Source organism: Cajanus cajan, chromosome 4 (genome assembly GCF_000230855.2).
Source record: "Cajanus cajan strain Asha chromosome 4, NIPB_CcT2T_4, whole genome shotgun sequence".
In the NCBI taxonomy this organism is placed as follows: Eukaryota; Viridiplantae; Streptophyta; class Magnoliopsida; order Fabales; family Fabaceae; genus Cajanus; species Cajanus cajan.
The window spans coordinates 20,822,964-20,850,677 of record NC_138520.1 but is presented as its reverse complement, the minus strand read 5'-3'; the positions used below and the strand labels follow the sequence as shown (position 1 = coordinate 20,850,677).

The 27,714-nt window shown below is 36.1% G+C and overlaps 1 protein-coding gene across 2 annotated transcripts; it reads left to right on the top strand.

The window, feature by feature from the left end:
• Positions 1-3,253: 3,253 nt before the first annotated feature.
• LOC109810313 (S-adenosyl-L-methionine-dependent methyltransferases superfamily protein) lies at positions 3,254-6,913 on the top strand. 2 transcript variants are annotated; one of them, XM_029273762.2, is made up of 10 exons: positions 3,254-3,525; positions 3,614-3,675; positions 3,844-3,895; positions 4,184-4,216; positions 4,791-4,905; positions 4,996-5,090; positions 6,083-6,189; positions 6,277-6,391; positions 6,466-6,510; positions 6,602-6,913. In XM_029273762.2, exons 1-10 carry the CDS (start codon positions 3,394-3,396, stop codon positions 6,671-6,673), a joined length of 828 nt encoding a protein of 275 aa, XP_029129595.1. In that variant the 5' UTR covers positions 3,254-3,393; the 3' UTR covers positions 6,674-6,913. The 2 variants fall into 2 exon arrangements, with proteins under 2 accessions (XP_029129595.1, XP_020229334.1); XM_020373745.3 differs by lacking the exon at positions 4,184-4,216 and having other exon boundaries at positions 3,256-3,525.
• The last annotated feature ends 20,801 nt before the right edge of the window (positions 6,914-27,714 follow it).

Here is a 27,714-nt window from a genome sequence, read left to right as displayed (position 1 = left end):
ATAAAAAGCTAGAGATTGATCGAGTAAAAATGGAGAAGAGGAATAAAAGTTTCCCTATAAGCCCGAGATAAGGCCTTAACATTGCCATGAAAGCAAAAGTAGACGACTGATGGCTTTGGCATCGAAGATTTGGCCACTTTAATATGCATGCCTTAAAGTTATTATATAAAAAAATATGATGAGTGATCTCCTATGCCTAAAGGAGAATAATGAAGCTTGTGAAGAATATCTCCTTAGCAAGCAACATCAACTGTTGTTTTCAACATGTAAAGCATGGAGAGCAAAGGACTTGTTGGAGTTGATCCATACAGATATATGTGGACCAATGTGGACGTCGTCACTTCATAACAAGTATTTCATTCTCTTCATAGATGATTTTTTAAAATGACTTGGGTGTACTTCTAAAAGCAAAATCATAAGTCTTAGGTATTTTCAAGAAGTTTAAGACCCTTAACAAAAAGCAAAGTGGCAAACAAATAAAAGTACTTAGAAGTGATCGTGGCAAAGAATACATTTCCCATGAGTTTCATAAATTCTATGAAGATGGAGGCATTGAGCGACAACTTATAGTTGCATATTCTCCACAACAAAATGGAGTATCTAAAAGGAAAAACCACACAATAATGGAGATGGTCAGATCGATGCTCAAGGAGAAAGGATTACCAAACACTTTTTGGGCTGAAACAATTTATATTGTTGTTTACATACTTAATAGATGCCCAACTAAGATAGTCCAAGATAAGAATCCGATTGAAGCCTAGAGTGGGAAAAAACAATCAGCAAAGCACCTAAGGGTATTTGGATCCATTTTCTACATACACGTTCTAGAAGAGAAAAGGAACAAGCTAGAAGACAAGACAATATGAGGTATCTTCCTTGGATATAGCACATAGTCAAAAGGCTACTGAGTCTACAACTTGCAAACCAAGAAACTGACTATTAGCCGAGACATTGAAGTTGATGAAAATGTGGCTTGGAATTAGAATGACAAGAAAGTAGAGAAAAATATTTCTATTTCAATGTAAGAACTAGAAGAAGAAATTGCAGAAGTCCCAAGTGGGCCTTATTCTCCTCCACAACAATAAAGCAAGCAAAAATTGCACAATCAACTGTAGAGGCAGAATACGTTGCAGCAGCTAAAGCTACAAGTCAAGCAATTTGGCTACGAAGAATACTTGCAGAAATGGAAGAATAACAAGATGGCCTACTACAATCTATTGTGACAATAAACCAACAATAGCAATGACAAAAAGTCTAGTACATCACAGCAGGACAAAACACATTGTAATTAAATATCACTTCATCATAGAAGCAAAAACAATTAAAGAAATCAAGATGGAGTATTGCAAGACCGAAGAGCAAGTTGCTGACATATTCACAAAGCACCACCAAGAGCAAGATTCAAATAGTTTCACACTATGATAGGAGTTAGAGAAATTTGTATCAAGGAGGAGTGTTAAAGTGTGATACAAACTTCTAAAATAAGCTAGATTATTATAGAAAAATACATAGGTGTATGCTAACAGCTACTAGATGGTACAAATTCTAGAATTATGTAGACAATTTACATATAGATAGAAAATTCTAGAATAGATATCTCTAGAATCCTCTATATAAAACATGAATGGTGGTGTTGAGGCCTATAAATCCCATAGGAGGTTTGGTTAAGCTAGTTACTAGACTTTCTTATTTAAGTGATGACATTTGAGAAACTGAGTTGTTGTGTTGTGGATTTATATCCAATTTGTTGTTGATCTAGCAAGCCCAAAAAGATCACCTTGTGATGTTAGTTCGTTAAACCACTTAAACTGATCACCTTATGTTGTAGGAGGTCTTTTAGTTGAAATAGGTGACGATGCATATAGTTGTTGTGTTAAGCATATGGTGTGTTGAGTTGATTGTGTTGTTCATATGTTGTGTTGTTTTGTGATGAAATATGATGATGAGTTGAAACTAAGTTGTGGCGTTGATATGCATTGTATAATGTGATGTCTAGTTATTGTGTTAAGGAGATGAGATGGTGATATGATATCCTTATGTTGTATATATGTTGTTTCCTTTTTACTCTAGCTTACTCTTACATGTTTCCATGTGGTTTTGACTGCAATGATTATACATAGTATGAGAATTAGGCAGGGATAAGTATAAAGTGTTGTAGTGGAGGCCATGCAATGACATCGGAGCTGGATGTTTCGTTGACTACCTATGATGGTAGATTTGTATATATAGTGGTAGTTACTTGACTGACAACTTATACTTTATAGTTTATATTTACCATATTACTATATTTATATTGCACATATTTATGTAATTGTTTATCTTTTATGCATGCACTATAGTACATATTTATCGAATTTGTAAATCTATAGTTTTAAGTTAGATGTTTTTCACTACTAGTAACTATGTCACAAAGTGTAAGAAATAAGGCGAGTTGTTACACATTACAAAATAATATTTTTTTTGAAATTACAAAGATTAAATAGATAAATTTTTAATTTGAGGGATGAAAATAATGTTTTTTTTAATATTTTGGAAACTAAAAATACATTTTTTTTTAAATTTAAGAGACCAAAAGGTATATATAAAGACTAAAATATTTTTTTTAAATTACAAAAATTAAAAATACTAGTTTTAAATTTGAAGAATAAAAAATAATTAACTCAAATTTAGAAGACAAAAATATAATTAAGCCAAAAATTATTATCAAAATGTTTCAAATTTACACTCGATAACCAACATGTCATTTGAATAAAATTAAAATTAATCCTATAAATAAAAATCATATTTCATAAATGTGGTTAAAAAATATTATAGCAAGGGAATATCTCTTAGACTTTTTTTTTTCCGGTGAGTGAGAGAGCTTTTGAAAATTGTATTAATTTCATATATTTGATCTCTCTAGATACTTATCTTTTTTAAATTTATATATTTTATCTTTAGTTTTAAAATAAATTTGAATTTTTAAAAATTATAATATACATTATTCATCATGCATCTAAAATATAATTTATATATTCAAAATATTTATTTATTATAATTTTTTATTATAATATATTTTATATATTTAAATATATTTATTTATTATAAAATTTAATGTTTATGTAGTACATACATCACACTCGTTGAAAACTAGTTTTATCCTAAACCCACAACATAATCCAATTTCAAATTTTTGGTCACGAATTAATACGAAAAATTATAAAATTTATTTATTTAAATGTCCTTTTCCCGGAAAGAAAAAAATTATCAATTATTTTGTTTCATTATTTGAGGAACATATGCAGCTAGAGAAAAAGGAACCCTAGGCGAGAGCAGTTTTAGCAGAGTGAGCAGAGGAAAGAGCAAAGAGGAAGAAGGAAATTTTTGATTGCGATTTTAGAGAGAATTTGAAGGATGAGTGAGAGGAACAATAAACGAAAGAGACAGAGAAACAAACGCTTTAAGGAGGACCCACAAATTCTTCCTTCTCCTTCCCATTCTTCTAAGCGCTCAAAGTTGAAGGAACCCTCTTCCTTTCTCGACAAGGCACGCATAACTGAACACACAGCACAACCTTTTATTCGTTCATTTGATATGTTTTATGGTTTTGATCGAAACGCTGCGTTTGTTGCAGATGCGAGCCAGGTTGTCTGGGGGCCATTTCAGGATGATTAACGAGAAGCTCTACACTTGCACGTATGTTGTTGTCTTGTGTTGTGTCTCTGCACTTTCAGTGCTTTTAGACCCTCGAATTTGCACCATTCTCTGCTTTTTGGTCGTTTTTTGCTTCTACGCATTTGGGTTTTGTTTCTGTTGTGTCGTCTTTGTTCTTGAGTTTTGACAAGGGTTGAGGATGTTTTTCAGTGGGGAGGAGGCGCTGGATTATTTCCAGGGAGAACCGTCGTTGTTTAACTTGGTAAGGGTTGTTTTATCTGGCATTATTAAGAGATAAACTATAGTGTCATTGTTTCTTGTGTGATTGAACTAAGAATCTGTTTGGATTCAAGCTAGAAGTGTTTTTGAGAGTTTTTATACTGAAAATTAAGAGTATTTTCTTGTAGAGAAGCTCTTAAAAGTACTTCTAAGCTTGTATCTGAACAGACTCTAAGACTGATTGTACTTTTGTTTAGGTAAAATATCCAAACAACTACAATCTCACTCACATACTTTGTAATGCTTTTTTTTTTCTCTCCTGTTTTACTAGTTGCATCTAAGGCTAACCTTCAAAACGGATAAGGTACACTTGGAGCAATGGGAGAGCATTAAGCTGAATAATTATAGCAATTGCAATTGTAGACTCTTGGAATTAATGACCTGCCTTTGTGCTTTGAACAACATAAATGTATATTTTTATTAATAAAAGGGTAAATTACAGTCACTTTCCTTGAGGACACTCCTCCCTTCTGTGGCATTACATTGACTTACTTCAGTCCATATAGTTGCTTAAGAAATTAGGAGAGATTCATGTTAATGCGAAGGGTGCATAGTGTTATGCTCTTGTATGTTAAAAGTGGATTGAGTAGGGTCAAAAAAGGCAATTGAATGAGGTGAAATTTCATTAAACCTTTTCTCCCCTCCCCCACAGAAAACTAGATTTGAATTCCACAAAGCAACATATGTTTTAGGTCATAGTTGTTTCGCTTGTCTTGCTTGACTAGTGACTGAACTCCATTTCCTCTTTCTGTATTACTCTTATACTTGAAGCTTGTTTCATTTCTTCTGACATTATTAGTGCATTCACAGACTTAGCATTAAGTTGTAATTGTTTGAATAGGCAATTCTTATTGGGCATCTCATTTTGTTTTTGCTAGTATCATGCAGGATACAAATCGCAGATGTCAAATTGGCCTGAACAGCCAGTTAATGTGATTATTAAGTGGCTGAAAAAACAGAGCCCTTCTTTTGTCATTGCTGATTTTGGTTGTGGTGAGAAGTTACCACGATCTTTTTGTTAAATGTAACTTTATACCCATGTTCTGTTTCCTCTTTGCTAATGCCTTCAAGTTTCCATTCTAGGGGAAGCACTCATTGCTAAAAGTGTGAAGAATAAAGTCTTCTCTCTGGATCTCGTCTCCAATGATCCAAATGTAATTGCTTGTGATATGGCAAATGTATGTTTTTCTTCTTGTAAGGCTAATATTAGTGCACATTGAAAGTTACTTTATAGCATTGGACAGTTGTAATCTTGTTTGTTATCCTTGTCTTCATACATATGTCACAATCACGTTGAAAGCTGGTTTTGTTTATTTCACTAGAATGTATTGCTTCATTTATTTGGAAAATAAACATTGCATGATCATTAACCTTTTAGAATATAAAGATTGTCGTGTGCTGTTATTATTGGTAACATATTACAAAACTAGTGCAACTGGTCAGGCTTGTGGTTTGCATATTCTATTCCTTGTAATCAAATAATAGGCTTATCTGAGGGACTGAGATGTATTTTTTGTGGGTGGGAATGTGGGATTGCATTTACGATTTTACATTGGAGGTGTAAATGAGCTGAATTATTCATGAACTATTTAGGATCAACTGTTAAATATTTGTTCAAATTTATTTATTTTAATTAAATAAGCAACTCAAGCTTATTCGACTCAATTATTTAACTGAGTCAAGCCCAAGCTGAATCTTTTGTATAATTTTGTTGTTTCCTGCTATCCTAATTATATTGTTGGATACTTTCAAGCATGAAAAAAATTGTAAATTGCTAATAGATGATGGTTCAACATATGAAGAAAGATAAACAGGAAAGAAAGTTAGAGCTTTTTTTATTGAATATCCTTCTCCAACTCTAGATCAATTGGTATCCAGGATCAAAAGAGTGAGAATGATATACAATGGGTCTTCCCGAGGAGTTCAAGAGCCTGGTTTCTCTCACCGAAAACAAACTTCCTTCCTTTACATTCTCTGCTTCCAATTAACTTGTAACAGATTTCCTAATAAGGTCTACTCCTAAATAACATTGCCTAACTAACAAGGTCTGACTCACTTGATAAGTATCTAACAGTTGCCTTGTGTTAAACATGGACCTGAATTTCAAAATATGTGAACGTTTTATGGTTATATTACTTACAAGAGGACATCTCCTGTGAATTATTGGCAGTCTCCCCTTGTCTCCTCATCTATCGACGTAGCTGTCTTCTGTCTTTCATTGATGGGAACAAACTACCAAAGTTACCTTGAAGAATCATATAGAGTTCTTAAGCCAGGGTATGTTTTCTTATGTGTAATTTTAGCTTTGCATGCTGGATTATTCCTACCCAGGAATAGGATCTGACATAGTATAGTTTTGAACAGTGGCTATCTTTTGATAGCAGAAGTAAAGAGCAGGTTTGATCCAAATAATGGAGGAGCAGACCCTGAAAAGTTTTCAAATGCTATTTCTGAGCTAGGTTTCAAGTCTGTAAAACAGGTGTGGAGAGTTTTATTTCATTACCACAATAAACATGAAGTTGGGTTGTGCTAACTGATATTTACTCTTTGCAGGACTTCTCAAATAAAATGTTTATTTTGTTTTACTTCACAAAAAAGGTATGCAGCTGATTGCGGTGAATGTGATTTCATTTGCTTGTTTGTTATCCTTACTAGTCATTACTGATTCAGTCTACTCTTCTTTGTTTAGGAAAAGCAAATATCTAAGAAGAAAGAAATTGAATGGCCAATGCTTAAACCGTGTTTGTACAAGCGACGATGAGATTATAATATTTTTGTTTATTTTTTCATTTTTGGTATACTTAATGTTATTTAGATGAGAATTAAACCTCTCTTTTTAAACGTTAGCATGGCTAGTAGTAAATCACCTCGACCTCATTCCTATTATTTGATTTTAAATGCTTATAGGGAGTTGCTTGGTTTACAAATCTACCATGACCACTTATTGTATATCAGATAGAGTGACTTCACTTAAAATCTTTTTTCCCCTTTGGATTTTGTATGTTTGGTTTAAAAATGCTTGAAATTTTTTTGTTTGTCATTATAAATTTTTTATTTGTTTAATTTATACTGTTAATAAAATGTAGTTTTAATTTCTCATTTCACATGCTTAGTTTTCAGGGATGAATTAAAAGTATGTTTTGTTAAATGTAAAGATTTAAAGGAATAAAACTATAAGAGTTAATTACCTATACACTGCTAGTGTAAAGTTTTTTTTACACTGACAACCAATTATATCTTTTAATTGTATCATGTCACTGTTAAAAGTAAATGTATTTATAGTGACATGACATAATTAAAAGATATAATTGGTTGTCAGTGTAAAAAAATTTTATACTGATAGTGGCAGTGTATAAGTGATTAACTCAAAATATAATAGGGATTACGACAAAATCTATAATGTTTATAGGCATGTTACTTGAATTGTGATTCAAAACTTATCAGATTTTTTTTTCTAGATCGTTATGATCAATAAAAAAAATCATGTACAAAATTAACAAAGATATAAAAGCATTTATTCACAATCAATAACTCAGAAACATAAGTTCGGAAGCATGAGTTTTGCTAAAATTTGATATTATAGAGAAATATAAAATTTATAATAAGTAGTCTGCCATTAGAATTATTTTAAATTAAAGTTTATGTTGAATATTCTATTGCTAGAATTATTTTATAATTTATAATAATATTGTTATTAAGTTTATTAAATATTATTTAAATATTTGTATTTTAAAAACTGCAGTTGATTTTATTTATTATCATTTATAATAGATTTATTATAGAGAGATAGTAAAACACTAAGTGAAATTTACACAATGGCCAAATTAATTAAATGTTTTTTATTTGATAATATAAAAAAGCTTAAATATCAAGTTAAAATTTAATTGAAATTGAGGGTGAGACACGGTCTTTTCTTTACTTCGTAGGGTGAGGCACGATGTGTTATGTCGTGGTACTAAGCACAAGTTCTTGAAGGTAATGAAAACATAATTTTTTTCAAGATTAGGGTTGTGCACATCTAAATGTGTAAGTATATATCAATATACATGATTTCATAAGAATTGTCTCTTTAATAGAAAATGATTCAATTTTTTCTTATATTTTTTAAATTTAAAATTTAATAATATTGAGTAAATTATATTTTAAAATAATTTTGTTGAATTTTTAAAAATTAAATTTATTAGTCTAATTAATATTATTAATATAAATAAGCTTTTAAATAAGTTAATAGATTAAACTAGACTTTAAAAAGATCAAACTTAAAAAAAAAAATTATGATAAATAATAAGTTAGATTTAGTTTTAACTCTATAGAGTGGATTCAACTTATATATTTAAAATCTGGCTTGAGCTACCCTATTTTCATATCTATTTGAGCAGAATTGTAGTGTGACACAATTTGCACGCTCTAGCTACCATGTTTCGTGATTTTGGCTATGAAACATGCTCTGGGTGTGATGATAGTAGAGTGCTTCGACTCTTTTTGGGCCTCAAAAAACTTACCTCTGCAAGAATTGTGTGATTCTTGTTATTTGTGGTGTGATTAAAACTCCAAAATGATTCATTTGTGTCGCTTGTTGCTCGAATAGTACAATAAGTAGTACCATACTTTTTTTTTTTTAGGATAGTGAACAGTACAATACTTACTACCATGTTTATATCATTATATGATGAAACAATACTTAATCCTTTAATATTTTTTTTCTTTAAAAAGTATATGGGTATATGTGGTCTATCATGCGTCAGCATGAATAATGGTTGTTAGATTAATTTAGTTTTTAATTATTATAATAATGCACCATTTATATCATGATAAGTGCTAGAGTGTACAAAGATAATAATAGGTGGTATATAGTGTTCAATTAATATACACCGTTAGATTGATTTTGTACTATTAGTTTTGTATCTACAACATCATGAAGATCAAGAATATGTTGATGTGGAAAAATTTTAATGCTCATGACTTCAAATAGTGATATGAACCCCGAAAGAAGATTTTGAAGGTGTCGTTATTGGGTTGTAAGTAAAACTTGCTTTCTTTTGCTTGGTTAATTTATCATGTTTGGGTAAAGTTTTTATGTTGAGGGTTTTTGAAAAATTTGTTCAACTTTGATGCTTTTTTTTTCTTCGATTTGGTTGATGTTTTGTTTTTGATTTGGTGTTTTTGTTTTTGTTGTTTTGCTTGTAGAGACCCAACAATTGTAATTTTTTCAATGGGTGGCTGAAAACGAGATTGAGGATGATACATATACATTGGTTCAAGAAAGTTTATAGTGTATGCATATAGAGTTGGAAGATGCAAGAAATTTTTTTTTGAAGCTGCAAAAAAAGATCACCATGGAAATGTGCTTGTTGATGTTGTTTTGTTCAATGTTGGGAATGATGTGTGTAGTGTTAGTGTCCAAAAGTAACTAAGTTGAGTTACTATTATGTCCAATAATAGTGTTGTAGTATCATTAGGTGGTTGTAGTCCCATTATGTGGTTGTATTTTGGTTTTACATTTTGGAGATTTTGGAGACCTGTAACAACTTTGGTTTTACGTTTTGGAGACCATTATGTATTTGGTTAAATTATTTGTGATCAAGTAATCCAATTACTACTTAATTATATTGAATTCGTTGGTTATATTTTAGTTCAACATATTGGTTAATGCATGGTATTTAGTTATATTGCACAGTTAAGTAAATACAATCCAATTGGTTCAATGCATACTGTTTAGTTTGTTGGACTACAAAAACTATTAAATAAAAAGTGAGTCAAATGTATTCAACAAAATTGATTCAACATACACATTGTATACCCATCAAAAGAATATAAAAGATTATCCATAATACTAAGTAACTTCATTAAAAAAAAAAAAAAAAAGAAGACAAGGTTCAGTATAACCTTAACCCATAACACAATAAACAAGTCATGACCATATTTAGTGGCTTACAAGTCTGGATAGTATATTTAATATATAGAAGTCATTGACCACATTTAGAGGCTTATAGGTAGGTCTAAACAAATTCTCCAAAACAATATGCTTAAAATAAGACCTCCAAAGCATTTTTTTTACAAAAGACCAAATCTGGACAAATTCTCCAAATGTCACAAAAAAACTAAATCCTCCTCTATTCTTCTATGGATTTGATTTTTCAGTCGGAACATTGTTGTTATTATCTTTCTTCCTTGCTTCACTATCTGTAAAAACGTGTTTGACCCTCTCTTGCACGTTACAAGTCAAAAATGTTAGAAATATATATGAATCAACGTTACAAGTAATATATATATATATATATATATGATACATACCAAGGCTTGATTCAAATTTGCAAGCAAGGCACAGGGTCCAAATCTCCAACAAGAATATCCATTACATATATTGTTCCTTTACTCTATTATAAAATAGATCAATGTTGTTTGGAACTAGAGTTCATAGCTAGTTTTATTTTAATGATATATACCTGTTTTGGTCTTGTTTTTGTTGTGCGAGACTTGGTTGTTGGATCTTTAGATGGAGGCCTTCCCTTTCTTTTTATTTTTTTCTTTTTCTCTTTTTGAACTTGTGTTGTAGCAATTGAAACCTTAGTTGCAAGATCTGAAACTTGATTTGGATCTTGAGTTGTAGCTAGAACTAGTGTTGTAGCAATTGGAAGTTTTATTACAGTAGTTGTAACTTTAGTTTGTTCATTTACAAAAGGTTGCATAGGGGCATTCTTACAACTCTTGATGTTATGGAATTATTTGAGATATCTTTTACATTTGTTTTGGGTTTTTGTTCTCTTTCATTTTGTTGGTCTAGGATCTACTTCATCAGGCTCTCTTTTGTGCAATTTCTTGGGTCTTCTAGGACCAACCTTAGAAATTGGAGGTAACATAACTTTATAATCTACCTTAAAGTGTTTTGGCAAATTATTTTCACAAAGAAGTGTTCTTACCATTTCTTGTAAAGTCTGATTCTTTCTTTCAATTACCCCATTTTATTGATGTGTTCTTGGTGATGAGAAGTTGTGAAAGATATCGTGTTTTTCACAAAAGCTTTTGAAATCATAATTTTTAAACTCAACTCCATGATCACTTTTGATGGTAGCAATGCAAAAACCTTTTTAGTTTGAACATGCCTACAAAATATTTCAAAGACCTTAAACAACTGATGTTTGATCCCTAGGAAGTATACCCATGTATATCTAGAATAGTCATCTATAATGATAAGTTCATACTTTTTATCTCCTAGACTAAGTGTCCTAGTTGGACCAAATTAATTCATATGTAACAACTCTAGTGGTCTAAAAGTGGAAACAATTTTCTTGACTTTAAAATATGTTTTGACCTATTTCTCTTTCTAAAAGGCTTCGCAGAGAAGATGAGTTTTCCAAGAGATTTCAGTTAGTGTTTTTACTAAACTCTTTTTGGTTATTTTTGAAATATGTTTCATATTGACATGCCCAAGCTTTTTGTGTCAAATCTTTTTTTCATCTTCTCTAGATACTAAACATGTTACATTTTGTTTGTTCAAAATCTTGTCCTTGAGAGACTTTATCTCTTCAACAATGTCTATAATTTTCTTCTTGAGTTCAAGACTTTTTTTCTCCTAAAATCTTGTTTTTCTTTAAGTTTCTTGTACTCAAGAGAGATCTTGTGAGAGTTTGCTAAGAGTTTCTTATAGGATATCTCATCGTCATTAGATTTTACCTCTATATTAGTAGCATGTTGGCCTTCTCATCATCTGAACTACTACTACTGTTGTCTAGATCTTCCTAAGTGGCCATTAGGCACTTCTTAGTTTTATTTTTGGAAGATCAAATTTTTCTTTGTGAAGGGCAATCAACCTTCATGTGAACCAACTTCTTACACTAGTAGCAGACCACTTCGTTGTTGTCAATCTGATTAGGCTTTCTGAATTTTTCCTCCTTTTTGTGGAAGTTTCTCAATCTTCATTTCTTTTTCAGCATGTCCTTGAACTTCTTAGACATAAGAGATATACCATCGTCTATGGAGTCCTCAAAACTATCATCTGAGTTGTTGGGCTCAGATTCTACCTTCAAAGTTTCTCTCCTTTTGCTAGTATCACCACCCTTTAAAGCAATAGTGTCATTTGCTTTAGGATGATTTCTCTTGTTCAAGTGAACCTCATGAACTTGTAGAGCTCCAAAAAGTTCATCAAGAGTGAGAACTTTAAGATCACACGCTTCTAAGATAGTTGTGGCCTTGGGTTCACAAATTTTAGGAAGGTTGTCCAAGATCTTGAGATTATGTTGAGCTCTAGAGAACTTAGTTCCTAGGGATCTTAACTCATTTATAAGTTTTTGAAATCTTCAAAACATTGCATTTATGGATTCGTTTTCCTTCGTTGAGAATAACTCATAGTGTCTCTAAGGGAAGCAGCTCATTCAAGCCTCACATCTTTAGTACCTTCACGAGTTATCCTAATGGAATCCAACATTCCTTTAGTCGTTCAACAGTTGTAGAACTTGTTGTACCCTATTCTGGATAAGGAGCAAGCAAGTGTCACTAGTGCAAAAATAGGCTTTTACGTCACCTAATTAACGTCAGATAAACGCAAACCCGACGTTATAAAAATGCGATGGCAGTTTTGTAAATATGGACTGACTAATTTACGTCGGACCCCACAATGTCCGACGTAAATTAGTCACTAAAATGCCAACGTTCTTTTCATTTCCTGCGTCCTTTTGTTTTCTCTCATCTAACTCTCAATCTTCTTCTCTCAATCTCTAAGTGTCTAAGTTCGTGTGTTTGCACATTCCAGACTAAGCCTAAGATTCTGCACATTCGACATTTGAGGTAAATTTCTTAAACGAATTAATTTATGCATTTTCTGTTAAATGTTCATCTGGAACGGCCCGTTTTGCAACCAGAACGGGCCGTTCTGCAACCAGAACGGGCCGTTCTGCTTGATTAATTTGTTTGTTTATTGTTGATCTGGAACGGGCCGTTCCGAAACCAGAACGGCCCGTTCCAGATAAATAATTAACAAAGAATTATTGCAGCTGGAACGGGCCGTTTTGATTTTAGAACGGGCCGTTCCAGACGCATAAATCTTTGTTTATTTTGAATCTAGAACGGCCCGTTCTGGTTTCAGTACGGGCCGTTCCAGATGCATTAAATAGGGACTTTTTAATGCATTGACCTTTAGTTTATCATCGTATTAGTAGAAATATTTATGGATTTTATCCGAAATTACTATCAATTTTTTAGGGTTGTAGTTTAGGTTAGAAAAATTATGAATAACTGAGTCAATAGTTAATTTGTGTTAATATATAGATAATGAATCGAAGTTGGATGAATGCAAGTCGCATTAGTCAAGAGTACATAAATGGAGTTGAAGAGTTCTTGCAGTTTGCAAGAGAAAATGGGAAACCCATCAAAGGGGCATATTATTGTCTATGTTTTCGTTGTTTGAATCAGATACGTCAGGAAGTTGGGAAAATACGTGATCACCTGTTTATATATGGTATTGTGAAGAGTTATACAGTATGGACATGGCACGGAGAAATATTAGACATTCCAACGGTGTCAACAATTGAAAATTTTGAAGGGATGGACGATAATTTAGAAGAGATGATACGTGATGTTGGTGAAGAAAATTTTGAAATAGCACATGTGTATGATACCTTAAAGTCTGATTTTGAGCAACCATTGTACCCAGGATGCAGTATGTTTACAAGATTATCAACAACTTTAAAATTGTTTAGTTTAAAAGCAAGAAATGGCTGGACTGATAAAAGTTTCACAGAATTGTTGGAGTTGTTGAAGAAGATTCTTCCAGAAGATAACACGTTACCTAATCGCAACTATGAGGCAAAAAAGATACTATGTCCAATGGGTTTGGAGTATAAGAAGATACACGCGTGCCCTAATGATTGCGTATTGTATACAAATGATTTTGCTACACTGAAAGTGTGTCCGACATGTGGATTGTCGCGGTTCAAAAAGAAAACTGATGGAAGTAGTGGTGAGGAAGAAATAGAGGGTCCCCCTGCTAAGGTGTTATGGTATTTGCCAATAATACCTAGGTTTAAAAGATTGTTTGCCATTAAAGAGGATGCAAAAAACCTCACATGGCATGAAAATGGTAGAAAATGTGACAATTTTCTTCGACATCCAGCTGATTCTCCGCAATGGAAGAGGATTGATGAAACATTTCCAGAATTTGGTGCAGAGTCAAAAAACTTGAGAATTGGTCTAGCTACAGATGGCATGAATCCTTATGGGAACTTAAGTAGTAAACACAATTCATGGCTAGTTTTGTTGGTCATTTATAATTTTCCTCCTTGGCTATGCATGAAGAGAAAATATATTATGTTGTCTATGATGATATTAGGACCCTGACAACCAGGAAATGACATAGATGTGTATCTTAGTCCATTGATTGATGACTTGAAAATGTTGTGGGAGACAGGAGTGGAGGTCTTTGATGCATATCGTGAAGAAAAATTTACTTTGCGTGCAATGTTATTTTGCATAATAAATGATTTTCCAGCATATGGTAACTTGAGTGGGTATAGTGTGAAGGGTCATTATACATGTCCTATATGTGAAGAAAACACAAGTTATACCCAATTAAAACATGGGCAAAAGACTGCGTACACTAGGCATCGTAAGTTTCTTGTTCGTAGTCATCCATACCGTAGATTGAAGAAAGCATTCAATGGATATCAGGAGGATGAAATTGCCTCGACACCGCGCAATGGTGAAGAAGTGTAGCAGCGGGTGAAGAACATTAACATTGTGTTCGGAAAGACGCAAAAGAAGTCAACTGAGAGAAATATCTGGAAGAAACGATCAATATTTTTTAATCTTCTTTATTGGTGCAAGCTAGATGTTAGACACTGCATAGATGTGATGCATGTGGAGAAAAATGTTTGTGATAGTGTAATTGGGACATTGCTAAACATCAAAGAAAAGACTAAAGATGGAGTGAAAGCACGACAAGATTTGGTGGACATTGTCGCCACCGGCCCGAAACGGGCTTTCGGCACTCGCGAGGGATGGTTGGACTCTTTTATTTGTTTGAAAATATGGATTGCTAGAATGACTTATTCTCAAACTGAGACCTTGTCAGACGAGCAATTTTATTAAAAGGCTCACCAATCCATGTTAATCCCAAGCGGGACCCTCCATGGATTAGCGGTTTTCATAAAAAGGAAGGGTTCATGGAGTCGCCACCAATGTTTTACTCAAAAACATTGGAAAAAGAAGTTTAAGGCAATCGATTCAAAAATCGACTTCGGCCATTACAACCAGAGTCGGGTAAGGGAGTCGGTTACGCGTGGGGAAGGTGTTAGCACCCCACAGCGCCCCTTTCGGGTTCCCTATGACAGATTATTTAAAAATAATAGTGCAAAATTACTAAATTACCCCTATTTATTCTAAACAATTATAACTTAACTATCTACATGATGACAGTTAAATATACACACAGAAAGCAGTAAAAGGAAGGTCTTAAGAAGAAACCTTTGAAGCGTGCTTTTATATTCAAGTAAAACTGGGAAGCTTTTTGGCGTTCCCTCGCTCTACAAGCCCGCTCGCTCCCTCCTAGAAAATTTTAACTATGGAAATCCGGAGGATTTCCCTTCGACTCAGTTCGAGACTTAAGCAAAAAGCTCAGAACTCAAGAACTTTGTCGGATCAACTCTCCGAGTGATTTCTAGGCAGAGCACTGCTCAAAAAAACCCAGAATACTCAAGAAGAGGGTTAAAACTCCGTTTCTCCTCTTACATGACGTCAAAATGACGCCATATTTATAGGGAACAGGCGCAATACGGGCTATGGAATCAATACGGCCGTATTGAAATTTTTGAACTTCAATACGGCCGTATTGAGTTCAATACGGCCGTATTGAAATTCAGAAATTTCAATACGCCCGTATTGAGTTCACTGCGGCTGTATTGAAACTTCAATACGGCCGTATTGATTTCAGTACGGCCGTATTGAAGTTTCAGAAACTTCAATACGCCGTATTGAGTTCACTGCGGCCGTATTGAAGCTTCAATACGGCCGTATTAAGTTTAGTACGGCCGTATTGGGCTTCATTCCCTCCACTTCCTTATTTTAAGCTACTCTAAGACCTCTAAACCTACAGATAGCCATCCTATGGTCTTCTAGGAGTCCTTCTGGCTGACTTTCCTTCGATCTTTGAGGGTCTTCGAGTTTTATTTCCGACCCGGACAATTTTAGGGGTCTACAGCTGCCCCCCCTTTACTTAGTCAAACGGCCTTTTGGTGTACCGATTGACAAGTAAAGGAGTTGACCCAATTGTCCGGGTGATGTGCCAACCTTCTGACTTGTAGCGTCTTCCGGTGGAAAATTGTTGAGTAGCCTCTCCAGGTTGTTGCATACCTCGGCGCTTCTGACAACCTCGGTAGCTAAGTTTACCCTCTCCAGGGTCAACTTCACTCGACGCCCGAGCCGGAAGTTGAACACCAACGTGCCTCTGACGACGCTGATGGTTGAGTACTGTCTCTCCAGACCTTGCCTCTCAACATGAGGTAGTTGAGTATTGCCTCTCCAGGCCCTGCCTCTTAACATTCAGCAGTTGAGTATTGCCTCTCCAGGCCCTGCCTCTTAACATTCAGCAGTTTGAGTTTACCCTCTCCAGGGTCTGCGTCTTAACATTCGGCAGTTGAGTTTACCCTCTCCAGGGTCTGCGTCTTAACATTCGGCAGTTGAGTTTTACCCTCTCCAGGGTCTGCGTCTTAACATTCGGCAGTTGAGTTTACCCTCTCCAGGGTCTGCGTCTTAACATTCGGCAGTTGAGTTTACCCTCTCCAGGGTCTGCGTCTTAACATTCGGCAGTTGAGTTTACCCTCTCCAGGGTCTGCGTCTTAACATTCGGCAGTTGAGTTTGCCCTCTCCAGGGTCTGCGTCCGTGTCTTCTGATCACTTTGGCAATGTAAGTTTACCCTTTCCAGGGATTTGAGATGATTTTTTTGTCTCCACAGTCCACGATGCTGCTTCGACGGTTTTTCTGATTTTGTGCCACTGAGGGCTGGATAACGCAGGGATCCGTCTAGGGGATGTGCAGTCATTCATAGGTTCCTGTGCCCCAACTTGCATTGCATTGTTGGTACCCATGGGGAATTTCTGACTCCTTGGGGTGTAGACACAGATGCTCTCTCTCTGAGTTGAGCGATGCCTTATGTTTGGCTGACGTCCTTTTGACGTAGGTGGAGTATCCCGGTTGTCCTTATTCGGGCGACTCTTTTTGTTTTCCTGGTTTTGTTGCCTCTGTGTAGGCTATTATCCGCTGGGGATTTTGTCATTGATTTTGATTAGCCTCTTCTGTTAGGCAGATCATCTTGACGTTTGATGTTTGGCTGAAAAGCCAGATTCCGCTTGGGGAATTGTTATTGATCTTTTGGATTTTTGCTTTTTGTAGGAATGCCTCTGAGTAGGCGAGTGGGGATTTAAAGTTTATATATCCCAGAGTATTATTTAGAAAGCCTCTTCAGGCTTAGCTTCACTCATCGCTTGAGTTGGAAAACTACCTTCCACTGAGGAAGTCTAAGTCCTTTGACTAGATATACTGCTTGGGTGATCGTGCTTCCATTGGGAATTTTGTCGATCTTGCTTTGATAGCTTTCACTGGGGAATTTGGCCCGTGAGTGGAAGCTGAGATATCTCTGGGGAGTATTATTTCGGCGAGCCTCTCCAGGCTCAATTATTCTGAGAGAGTATTATTTCGGCAAGCCTCTCCAGGCTCAGTTATTCTGTGGGAGTATTGTTTCGGCAAGCCTCTCCAGGCTCAAATATTTCTGAGAGAGTATTATTTCAGCAAGCCTCTCTAGGCTCAATTATTCTGTACAATTTTGTGGATTTTCTATGTTTGCCTTTTATCGATTTTTGGGCTTTTTCCGTATTTTGCCTTTTTATTGATTTTGGCTTTTTCTGTATTTTTGCCTTTTTTGTTGGTTTTGGCTTTTTCTGTACAGAAATGTCTTTGAGGAGTATTATTTTGGCAAGCCTCTTCAGGCTTAGTTATTCTGAGAGAGTATTATTTCGGCGAGCCTCTCCAGGCTCAATTATTCTGAGAGAGTATTATTTCGGCGAGCCTCTCCAGGCTCAGTTATTCTGCGAGAGTATTATTTCAGCAAGCCTCTCCAGGCTCAGTTATTCTGAGAGAGTATTATTTCGGCAAGCCTCTCCAGGCTTAATTATTCTGAGGAAGTATTTTTTCAGCAAGCCTCTCCAGGCTCAATTATTCTGTACAAACTGAGGAGTATTGTTTGTATCCTTGCCTTTTTTCGTTTTCGGCTTTTGTTGACTGCTGTCATACACAAGCAATTTTCTATTTTTTCTATTTTATGCAATTGCCTCATGATGAGGTCTTTGAATGTGCAATTAATGTGCGCGATGAACAAAATGCAAGTTTAATTATTTTATTTTTGGAAAAAATGAATTGCTCCCCCTATCCTCTTCTTCTTGGAGGAATTTTGTCATTGATGTGAGGGAGGATTTCTGTTATTGCCAATACGGCCGTTATTCATTTTAGTATGCCCGTATTGAATTGAAAATTTGTTCATAACCCTAATTTTGGTACGGGCATACTGAACATGATACGGGCGTATTGTTTTTCTGAAGTTTATATATATTTTTTTTGTTTTTTTCAATAAACAGAGAATAAGTGATCTTCCATTACACCTATCATCTGTATGCATGTATGCAGTATGATGCACCTAATTCTATTTGATTCACTTTTCAAAAGAATTAACCGATGCGTTTCTCTGTTTGGATTTTTGCCATTCCTCTAGACGGGCTGTGTGCTGCCGATTTCTGTAACCGAGGAATGATGCATGTTATATTGAGATTTGGTGTCATCAACCAAATGATCCTTCCCTTCCTTTAAAAGATATGTCAACCCTCCTATTGACCACTATATCTCCATGTTTCCACTAGATTATCCTAAAATCGTTTGGGACAAGAGAGAAAAGAAAGGAAAGGTATATTCTTTTTTGAAAGTTTGTGTTTTAGAGGGGATTATTTATTTTTTTTGAAAAATGGATTTTGTAAGAATGGCTTGGCCAATGGTAGGCTTAAGTGTTTAGACTTGTTTGATTAAACACTTATGAAGTTAAGCACGTCTTGGTTATTAACATTTGTGATTTGACAACTTGGATAGCTTTTCTTGAGCCCCTTTGTTGAATTCAGTTGGTGGTACCATCATGGATTTATTCTGTTTTTCGATTGCCCTAACTTTTGCCTAAAACACCCATTTGTGGAGTTTTAGCGGGCTTTTGTTTTTGTTCATTATTTTGTAACCCTAATTTTTGCCTAGGTCACCCTTTTGTGGGATTCCTAGCGGGTCTTTTGCTCTTATTTTTGCGCAGTCCCCTTTTTGAGTTTCCTGCCGAGCTTTTTGTTTTTTAGGATTTTTGTCCTGAATGGATTTCTTTTTATCCATGACGGCACTTATTGAGGCCAAGGAAAGGTGCTCCAAGTTGTCACACACACTTCCACATAAAAATGATGCGGGTTTATTGATTATTAAGACGATTTTAACCTCACTTATGTTCATTCAAACAGGGTTAAATAATGTGGTTTAGAATTTTATTGCAAGCAAGAAAAGAAGCAATAAGAAAGAATGATTTTATTATAATCATAGTGGAAAACATGTGCCCTATCGAGGCTCGGGGGTCGGGCTGTCCCCGAGGAGTGATCTCTAATAGTCACTGAATTTACACATCCCTATTAGAAGGAAAAGGACACTTGATGACGACAGCTGGCCTTGACGTTTGTGAACCAGCCTTCCTAAAGATCTGGCTTAAAGAACGTCGAGAAGGATCTTGATTCCTCTTCGTTCTTTGATCATTAACAGGGTTGTATCCTAACCCTTGTTTCCCCGGATTGTCCTTGATAATGGGTAGCTCCGGGATTCCTTGGGAGTCCTTGCCTAATCCTTGTCCTGGCAAGTATCCGTTCTTAGTGAGCATATGGGCTACTTTCTTCATTTCTCGGGGAAACGTCTCAACATTGGCAATTTCCAATGCTTGGAAGGCGGTTTCCAAAGCTTCCTCTTCTGCATCCACATAAGGTATGGTGGATGGCTTGCTGATGAGTATGTCATCTTCAGCTTGTACGGTCACCAGTTTGTCACCCACTATGAACTTGACTTTCTGGTGGAGCGTAGAGGGTACAGCTTTCGCATCATGAATCCAAGGTCGGCCAAGGAGACAGCTGTATGCCGGAGTAATGTCCATCACTTGAAATTCGACGTTGAAGATAGTGGGTCCAATTTGGATTGGAAGATTGATTTCTCCCACTACTTCTCTTTTAGAACCGTCGAAAGCTCGAACGATCATGTTGCTCGGGCGCATTTGGACTCCCTTGATTGCCAATTGCTTGAGCGTTCTTTTTGGCATCACATTCAAGGAAGATCCATTATCTACCAAGACTTTAACGATGTGATACTCCTTGCACTTTACAGAGGTGTGCAAGGGCTTGTTGTGATTTGGTCCCTCAGCGGGGATCTCTTCATCGGTGAAGGTGAGGTGATCACTAGCCGTGATGTGGCTAACAATCCCCTCAAACGTGTCTTGGGAGATAGTGTGCGACATATATGCCTCGTTCAAGACTTTCAACAGAGCTTGCCGATGCGGTTCGGAGCTTAGGATCAACGACAACAAAGTAATCTTTGCTGGCGTCTTATGAAGTTGATCCACGATGGAGTACTCGCTCTGTCAGATATATTTTAACAGCTCGTCTGTCTCCTCCTCGGATTCTTTTTCCTCGGTTTTCTTTTCTTCTTTTTCTTTATTCTTGGGGGCTTTATCATGAAGATCTTCGGGAGTGTAGATCCTGCCACTCCTAGTCATGCCCCCAAGTCCAGCGATGTTGGAAATATCGCTGTCGACAGAAGAATGGATGTCGTATATCCATGGCACAGCCTTATTTGATTCGTAGGGAAAAGGCCTTGGAGCGATGATCCTTAATGGAGTTGGACCTTTCCCTTCGTCTGTCTTGATTACCAACAACGGAGTTGATGTGCGTTCACTTGGCGCGGTTGTTGGCTTACACTTAATAACGAATGGCGTGCGATCCATTCTTTGAACATACGCATCGATTATTTCTTTCTTTTTATTAATGTTTATTAATGAATTACTAGGAGGGATGTATGAAATGAATGACTCCTAGATCCCTCCATGATCTATATGATATGAGATGATGATGTTGAATATGCATGCATTGTGTTTATTGAACTAAGCATTATCATGTTTTCGGGATGTCCCTAAGATGATGCATGATATTGCTTGGTTTTGGGTAAATATCATTTTTCTTTTGGATATTTAATTTGTATCTTTTTTGTATTTTTTGGGTGAAAAGGGAAACTACCTATATGAATGCAATGAAGGTAGATGTTAACACCATGTACTAGAAGATCCTTATTTCTATTTATTCTTTTTATTTAAAAAAGAATGTTGTATGTTTAAAGAAATGCAATGTATGCTCAAACAATTTCACATAAACAATGCACAAACAATTCACTCATCCACGAACAGTCACGAGCGAATCACGAGGTAGGGGTATCCTGCAGAAAAGTGCATATTCAAGGTGGTTCTAACTGTTCTCACCAGTCCAAGGCCCCCAAGGTGCCCCCATTATAGGGACCCAATTCCTCTCATCGTAGGTCGATGGAAAGCTCCAACGCACCGTCGGACTCAAGTTCATGGTTATCACCTTGAGTGATGTTTTCCGACAACGGTCTACGGGCACCTATAGACCCATTCGACAACCGGCCGTACTAACATCCACTCCCTATGGTTAATCACTCATGCCCCCGGGTATAGAGGGAACTGTTGTGTGCAAAGGTTTGTGTGCAGTTTTTATTTCAAACAATTGCGAGAATTTAAACATACAACAATTATTAAAACCAAATAGATAAACATGTTATCATACAAGGAAGGGGTAATGAAGTAATTTTAACTATTATTTGTTAAAAATAATCTGTCACTAAATGGGACTGACTCTCGAGGCTTCCCCAGCAGAGTCGCCATCTGTCGCCACCGGCCCGAAACGGGCTTTCGGCACTCGCGAGGGATGGTTGGACTCTTTTATTTGTTTGAAAATATGGATTGCTAGAATGACTTATTCTCAAACTGAGACCTTGTCAGACGAGCAATTTTATTAAAAGGCTCACCAATCCATGTTAATCCCAAGCGGGACCCTCCATGGATTAGCGGTTTTCATAAAAAGGAAGGGTTCATGGAGTCGCCACCAATGTTTTACTCAAAAACATTGGAAAAAGAAGTTTAAGGCAATCGATTCAAAAATCGACTTCGGCCATTACAACCAGAGTCGGGTAAGGGAGTCGGTTACGCGTGGGGAAGGTGTTAGCACCCCACAGCGCCCCTTTCGGGTTCCCTATGACAGATTATTTAAAAATAATAGTGCAAAATTACTAAATTACCCCTATTTATTCTAAACAATTATAACTTAACTATCTACATGATGACAGTTAAATATACACACAGAAAGCAGTAAAAGGAAGGTCTTAAGAAGAAACCTTTGAAGCGTGCTTTTATATTCAAGTAAAACTGGGAAGCTTTTTGGCGTTCCCTCGCTCTACAAGCCCGCTCGCTCCCTCCTAGAAAATTTTAACTATGGAAATCCGGAGGATTTCCCTTCGACTCAGTTCGAGACTTAAGCAAAAAGCTCAGAACTCAAGAACTTTGTCGGATCAACTCTCCGAGTGATTTCTAGGCAGAGCACTGCTCAAAAAAACCCAGAATACTCAAGAAGAGGGTTAAAACTCCGTTTCTCCTCTTACATGACGTCAAAATGACGCCATATTTATAGGGAACAGGCGCAATACGGGCTATTGAATCAATACGGCCGTATTGAAATTTTTGAACTTCAATACGGCCGTATTGAGTTCAATACGGCCGTATTGAAATTCAGAAATTTCAATACGCCCGTATTGAGTTCACTGCGGCTGTATTGAAACTTCAATACGGCCGTATTGATTTCAGTACGGCCGTATTGAAGTTTCAGAAACTTCAATACGCCGTATTGAGTTCACTGCGGCCGTATTGAAGCTTCAATACGGCCGTATTAAGTTTAGTACGGCCGTATTGGGCTTCATTCCCTCCACTTCCTTATTTTAAGCTACTCTAAGACCTCTAAACCTACAGATAGCCATCCTATGGTCTTCTAGGAGTCCTTCTGGCTGACTTTCCTTCGATCTTTGAGGGTCTTCGAGTTTTATTTCCGACCCGGACAATTTTAGGGGTCTACAGACATGGGTATACGTTCTGAGTTACATCCTCAGTCTATTGGAAGATGCACTTACTTGCCTCCAGCTTGTCATACTCTATCAAAGAAATAAAAAAAAAGCTTTTATGAGTGCTTACGCAGTGTGAAAGTTCCACAAGGGTTTTCCTCAAATTTTAAGAGTCTGGTGTCTATGCAAGATTTGAAGTTGATTGGTTTAAAGTCTCACGATTGTCATGTGTTAATGCAACAACTTTTGCCTGTGGCTATTCATAACATTTTACCATCTTCTGTTAGAGTTTCTATTACTCGATTGTGTTTATTCTTCAATGCCATTTGCAACAAAGTAATTGACCCTGTAAAGTTAGATGAGTTAGAAAATGAAGCAATCACAATCTTGTGTCAATTGGAAATGTATTTTCCACCTTCATTTTTTGATATCATGGTGCATTTGATAGTTCATTTGGTTAGGGAGATTCGATTGTGTGGCCCGACTTATCTTAGATGGATGTACCCTATTGAGAGATACATGAAGATCTTAAAAGGATATGTCAAGAATCAATACCGCCCAGAAGCCTCTATTGTAGAGAGGTACATTGCAGAAGAAGCCATTGAGTTTTGTTCAGGGTACATGTCGAAATCAGAACCAATAGGAATTCCTAAGACTCAACATGATGGGAAACAATTTGGTAAGGGTACTCGAAGTTTAAAGATTAGAACTGTGAGTCGAACAGAAGTTGACCAAGCACATTTGTACATATTGAACAACACTGATGAAATAATTCCTTACATATCTGAACACATAGATGAAATCAAGATAGCACACCCCCAATGAATGAAAAATGGGTATTGAATGAACATAACAAGAGTTTCTTAGCTTGGTTTAAGAAAAAGGTTTACGGTGAGGTTAATGCTTCTGATACACTTTTGAGACTCGCTCGTGGGCCTAACAACGATGTGATTACATTTGGTGGGTATGACATTAACAAATATTGTTTCTATACAAAGATAGAAGATGACAAAAGTAAAGTACAAAACAGTGGGGTTACAATTCAGGCTGAGGTTGTGCACTTTGCTAGTTCTAAAGATAAAAATCCCATTACAGCATCTATGAGTTATTTCGGAGTCATACAAGACATATGGGAAATTGATTATGTTACGTTTAGAGTGCCTGTGTTCAAGTGTAAATGGGTTGATGGCAATACGGGTGTGCGGACAGATGATTTAGGATTTACTTTGGTTGATTTGAACAAGGTCGGTTATAAGGATGAACCTTTTATTATGGCATATCAAGCAAGACAAATTTTTTATGTCAAGGATCCATGTAATGAGAAATGGTCAATGGTCCTCAAAGGAAGAACCATGCATGGATGAAGATGAGTCTCTAGATATGCATGAGACATCGTCTTTCTCAAGCAGATCATTTGGTCCTATTGCGGACAATGAAGTGGATGAAATACATGCTATTCAAAGTAATCATGATGAAGGAATATGGGAAAACATTCCAACCTAATAGATTTGTGTTTGTGTATTATTTGTTTTTTTATTAGTTATTTTGTTGCTATATTGTTATGGATGAATGCAATCTACGTCATGGGTGGCACATATTTTCATGCATTGTCATAAACTTTTCTGAACGTTATGTATGTAACAAATTTTTCATTCGTAAAAGACACTTCACATATTTGATTTTGATTTTAATGGCATTAGCTTTATATTTCAGGATTATGGAGGATTCGGGGTCTGGTAGTGGAAAGAGGGAAGGTAGATCTGTCACCCGATTATCTGGGTTGACAACCGGACGCATTGCCAAGGAGAGGACACCGGTTGAGGTGGATCCTCGTTCTGGCAAGGCATCAGGCCCAAATGTTGCCAAGTTTAAGAGCTATTTGGGAGTCCTAACTCGACGTCATGTTTCTATTATCATTCCATCATGGGATGACGTTCAGGAGGATGACAAGAACCTCATGTGGCAGGATATTCAAGTATATACTTTCACTTCCTTTCAATATTATATAACTTAAATACATTATTTATTATTTGTTGTTATTTTCATAGCAAAATTTTGACATTCCCAACACTGAGGTCATGAGGAGGAAGATGTTATCTGCCCTTGCCACCAGGTGGAGAGACTTCAAGACTTTCTTGACACGGGAGTATGTATTTGGAGAGCGACAAAATGAGACTCCCTGTCTAAAGTACCAGATCACCGATGAGGAGTGGATGCAATTTTGTGCCACTCGATTGGACCCTTCTTGGCAGGTTAGTTATTGATAACTCTTACATTGACACAAATACTTAATCATTATTTTAATTAATCTCATTTTCTTTTTTGTATTATTGCAGGCCAAAAGAATAGCTGCCCAAGAACGACAGAGCAAGAATGATGCACCTCATCTATTGTCAAGAGGGGGATATGAATTAAAAAAAAAAAGAAAATGAACAAGGCTAGGGCAGAGGCAGTAGGGGTTGAGTCTACTGACCGTGTGGAGTCACCACCCCGCCATGAGATGTGGATTGCAGCCTGGACAAAATCAGATGGGCAAATGACTTCTGAGTCTGCAAGGGTCGTTGCTGATAAAATAGTAAGTAAAAATATACAAACTAAGACTCTTCATTTCAACTCATTTAATTCATAAGTGTAGTCCAGGGTATACTTATTGTTAATATGTTGTAGGAGGGTTTAGTTGAGCAGACCACCGAGGGGTCATTTGTTTCCCATGGTTGAGATGATATCCTCACAACGACCATAGGAAGGCCAGAGCACGCAGGCCGTGTGCGTGGTGTTGGTGGTTCTTGGAGCTACCGAGATTTCTTGGGTGCACGATCATCGAGGAGCACTGTTGACTCTTACAGTCAAGAGGCTATGCAGAGAATGGAGATGTAGTTTGAAAAGAAATTGAAGAACATTCGAGATGAGTTTGAATAGAAGTTTGAACTTTTGGCTCGTTTTTAGCAACAAACTGCAGTTGCTCATGATGGTGTTCGAGTCAGCACTAAAGGTAGTTGTGCTGTTCCAGATCCCTCAGTGGAACAGACTCACACTGATGTACCAAACCAGTGTGAGTTATATGTTGAGGATGACCCCCCACGGTTAGTGGCTATTGGCCGAGTATTTGAGGGTGGCTCAACCATCCATGGTGTCCCTCTACAACCAAACTGGACACAGGTTGTGGTTGACCAAGTTCAAGATGCTGCTGCTCCAGTGCCTTTGCCCAATACAGAGGTTCAACTAGTGGGGCAGGCAACTGGCACATTCTTAGCTTGGCCAAAATGTTTGGTTATGCCGCTTTCAGCACGGCCAAAGGTAATTCTATTATTGCTCTTTTATATTCTTATAATTTTATTATTGTTTAACTAATTTTGCTTATTTCTTTAGGATTTTATCAATCGTGGTAAGGAGGTCATGAGAGAACCTCATGTTGATCATGCTAATATCGCAGAAGCTGAGGATGATCCCATATCTACGCTTCTAACCATATTACCACGATTAAGGAAGAGACCAATTCAATTGCAGTGGGACATTAGAGTTTTTGGAGTTGATAGCTCTGATGTTCCACTGTACTTATATCTGCCTGATGCATTAGAGATTGTTGGGGGAAACTCCATGTTAAATATATCTATCATACAGCTGTGGGCCATGTAAGTCATATTTTCTTTTATGAGTCTAAATTTACAATAATTACATTTAACTTATAATAATTATTTGTGTTAGGTACATGGACAAATTGAGTGTGGAGCAAGCACAAGCACAAGTATATGGATTCATTGAGCCTTAATCCATCCAAAAATCAGGAAACACTCAGGTCCACATCCAACAATATATGCAAACATGGATGAGTGAATTAGGAAGAGTTATACATGGCTCCATACATTGACGGGTTAGTTTTTTAATTGATTTTTTAATCATGGTAATTTTATAACTAATTTGTTTGTCATACAATGTAGGTTCCATTGGCAGTTAATGGTAATCATTCCTAAGGAATACACCGTGGTGTGGTTTTGTTCACTACATCGAAAACCAAGCCATGAAATTAAATGCCAATTACAAGGGTAACTAAAATATTTCATTATGTTTTAAAACTGTAATTATATATATTGGCTAACATCTAATTTTATTTCACTTAATTAGAATCGTGTCTGGAGCTAATATTTTAAGTGAAAGAAGCAGATCAGCAAAGACATTGCACTTCATATACCCTAAGGTTAGCAAATTAATTAATACAGGCAATAATATTTAAATTTATTGACTTTGGAAATAATAGTTATTTGTTTCTCATTTTAGTGTAATAAGCAACAAGACTCGTTTGAATGTGGCTATTACATCATGTATTGGATGAGAGCCATAGTTTCTACGGGTATTACTGATTCTTGGGCTCAGGTAATTCATATCAAAATTTATTTAAGTATATTTACCTTTAGGATAATTAACATTGCATATTAATGACACTTAAATTAATGTTTCAGGTCTTTCAAGATCCATCTCCATTGCCCGAAGATGAGATCATCAAGATAAGAGAACAATGGGCAACTTTTTTTCTTCAAAGTATATATTAGTTAGATTTCTAAGTTTAGTTAGTTAGATATTATGTT

Bases quoted from the DNA above. Each gene is read 5' to 3' on its own strand.
- LOC109810313 (XM_029273762.2), top strand. From the start codon at position 3,394: ATGAGTGAGAGGAACAATAAACGAAAGAGACAGAGAAACAAACGCTTT. The intron at 4,906-4,995 runs GTGAGAAGTTAC...TTTCCATTCTAG, and splicing joins CATTGCTGATTTTGGTTGTG to GGGAAGCACTCATTGCTAAA. The intron at 6,190-6,276 runs GTATGTTTTCTT...AGTTTTGAACAG, and splicing joins TATAGAGTTCTTAAGCCAGG to TGGCTATCTTTTGATAGCAG.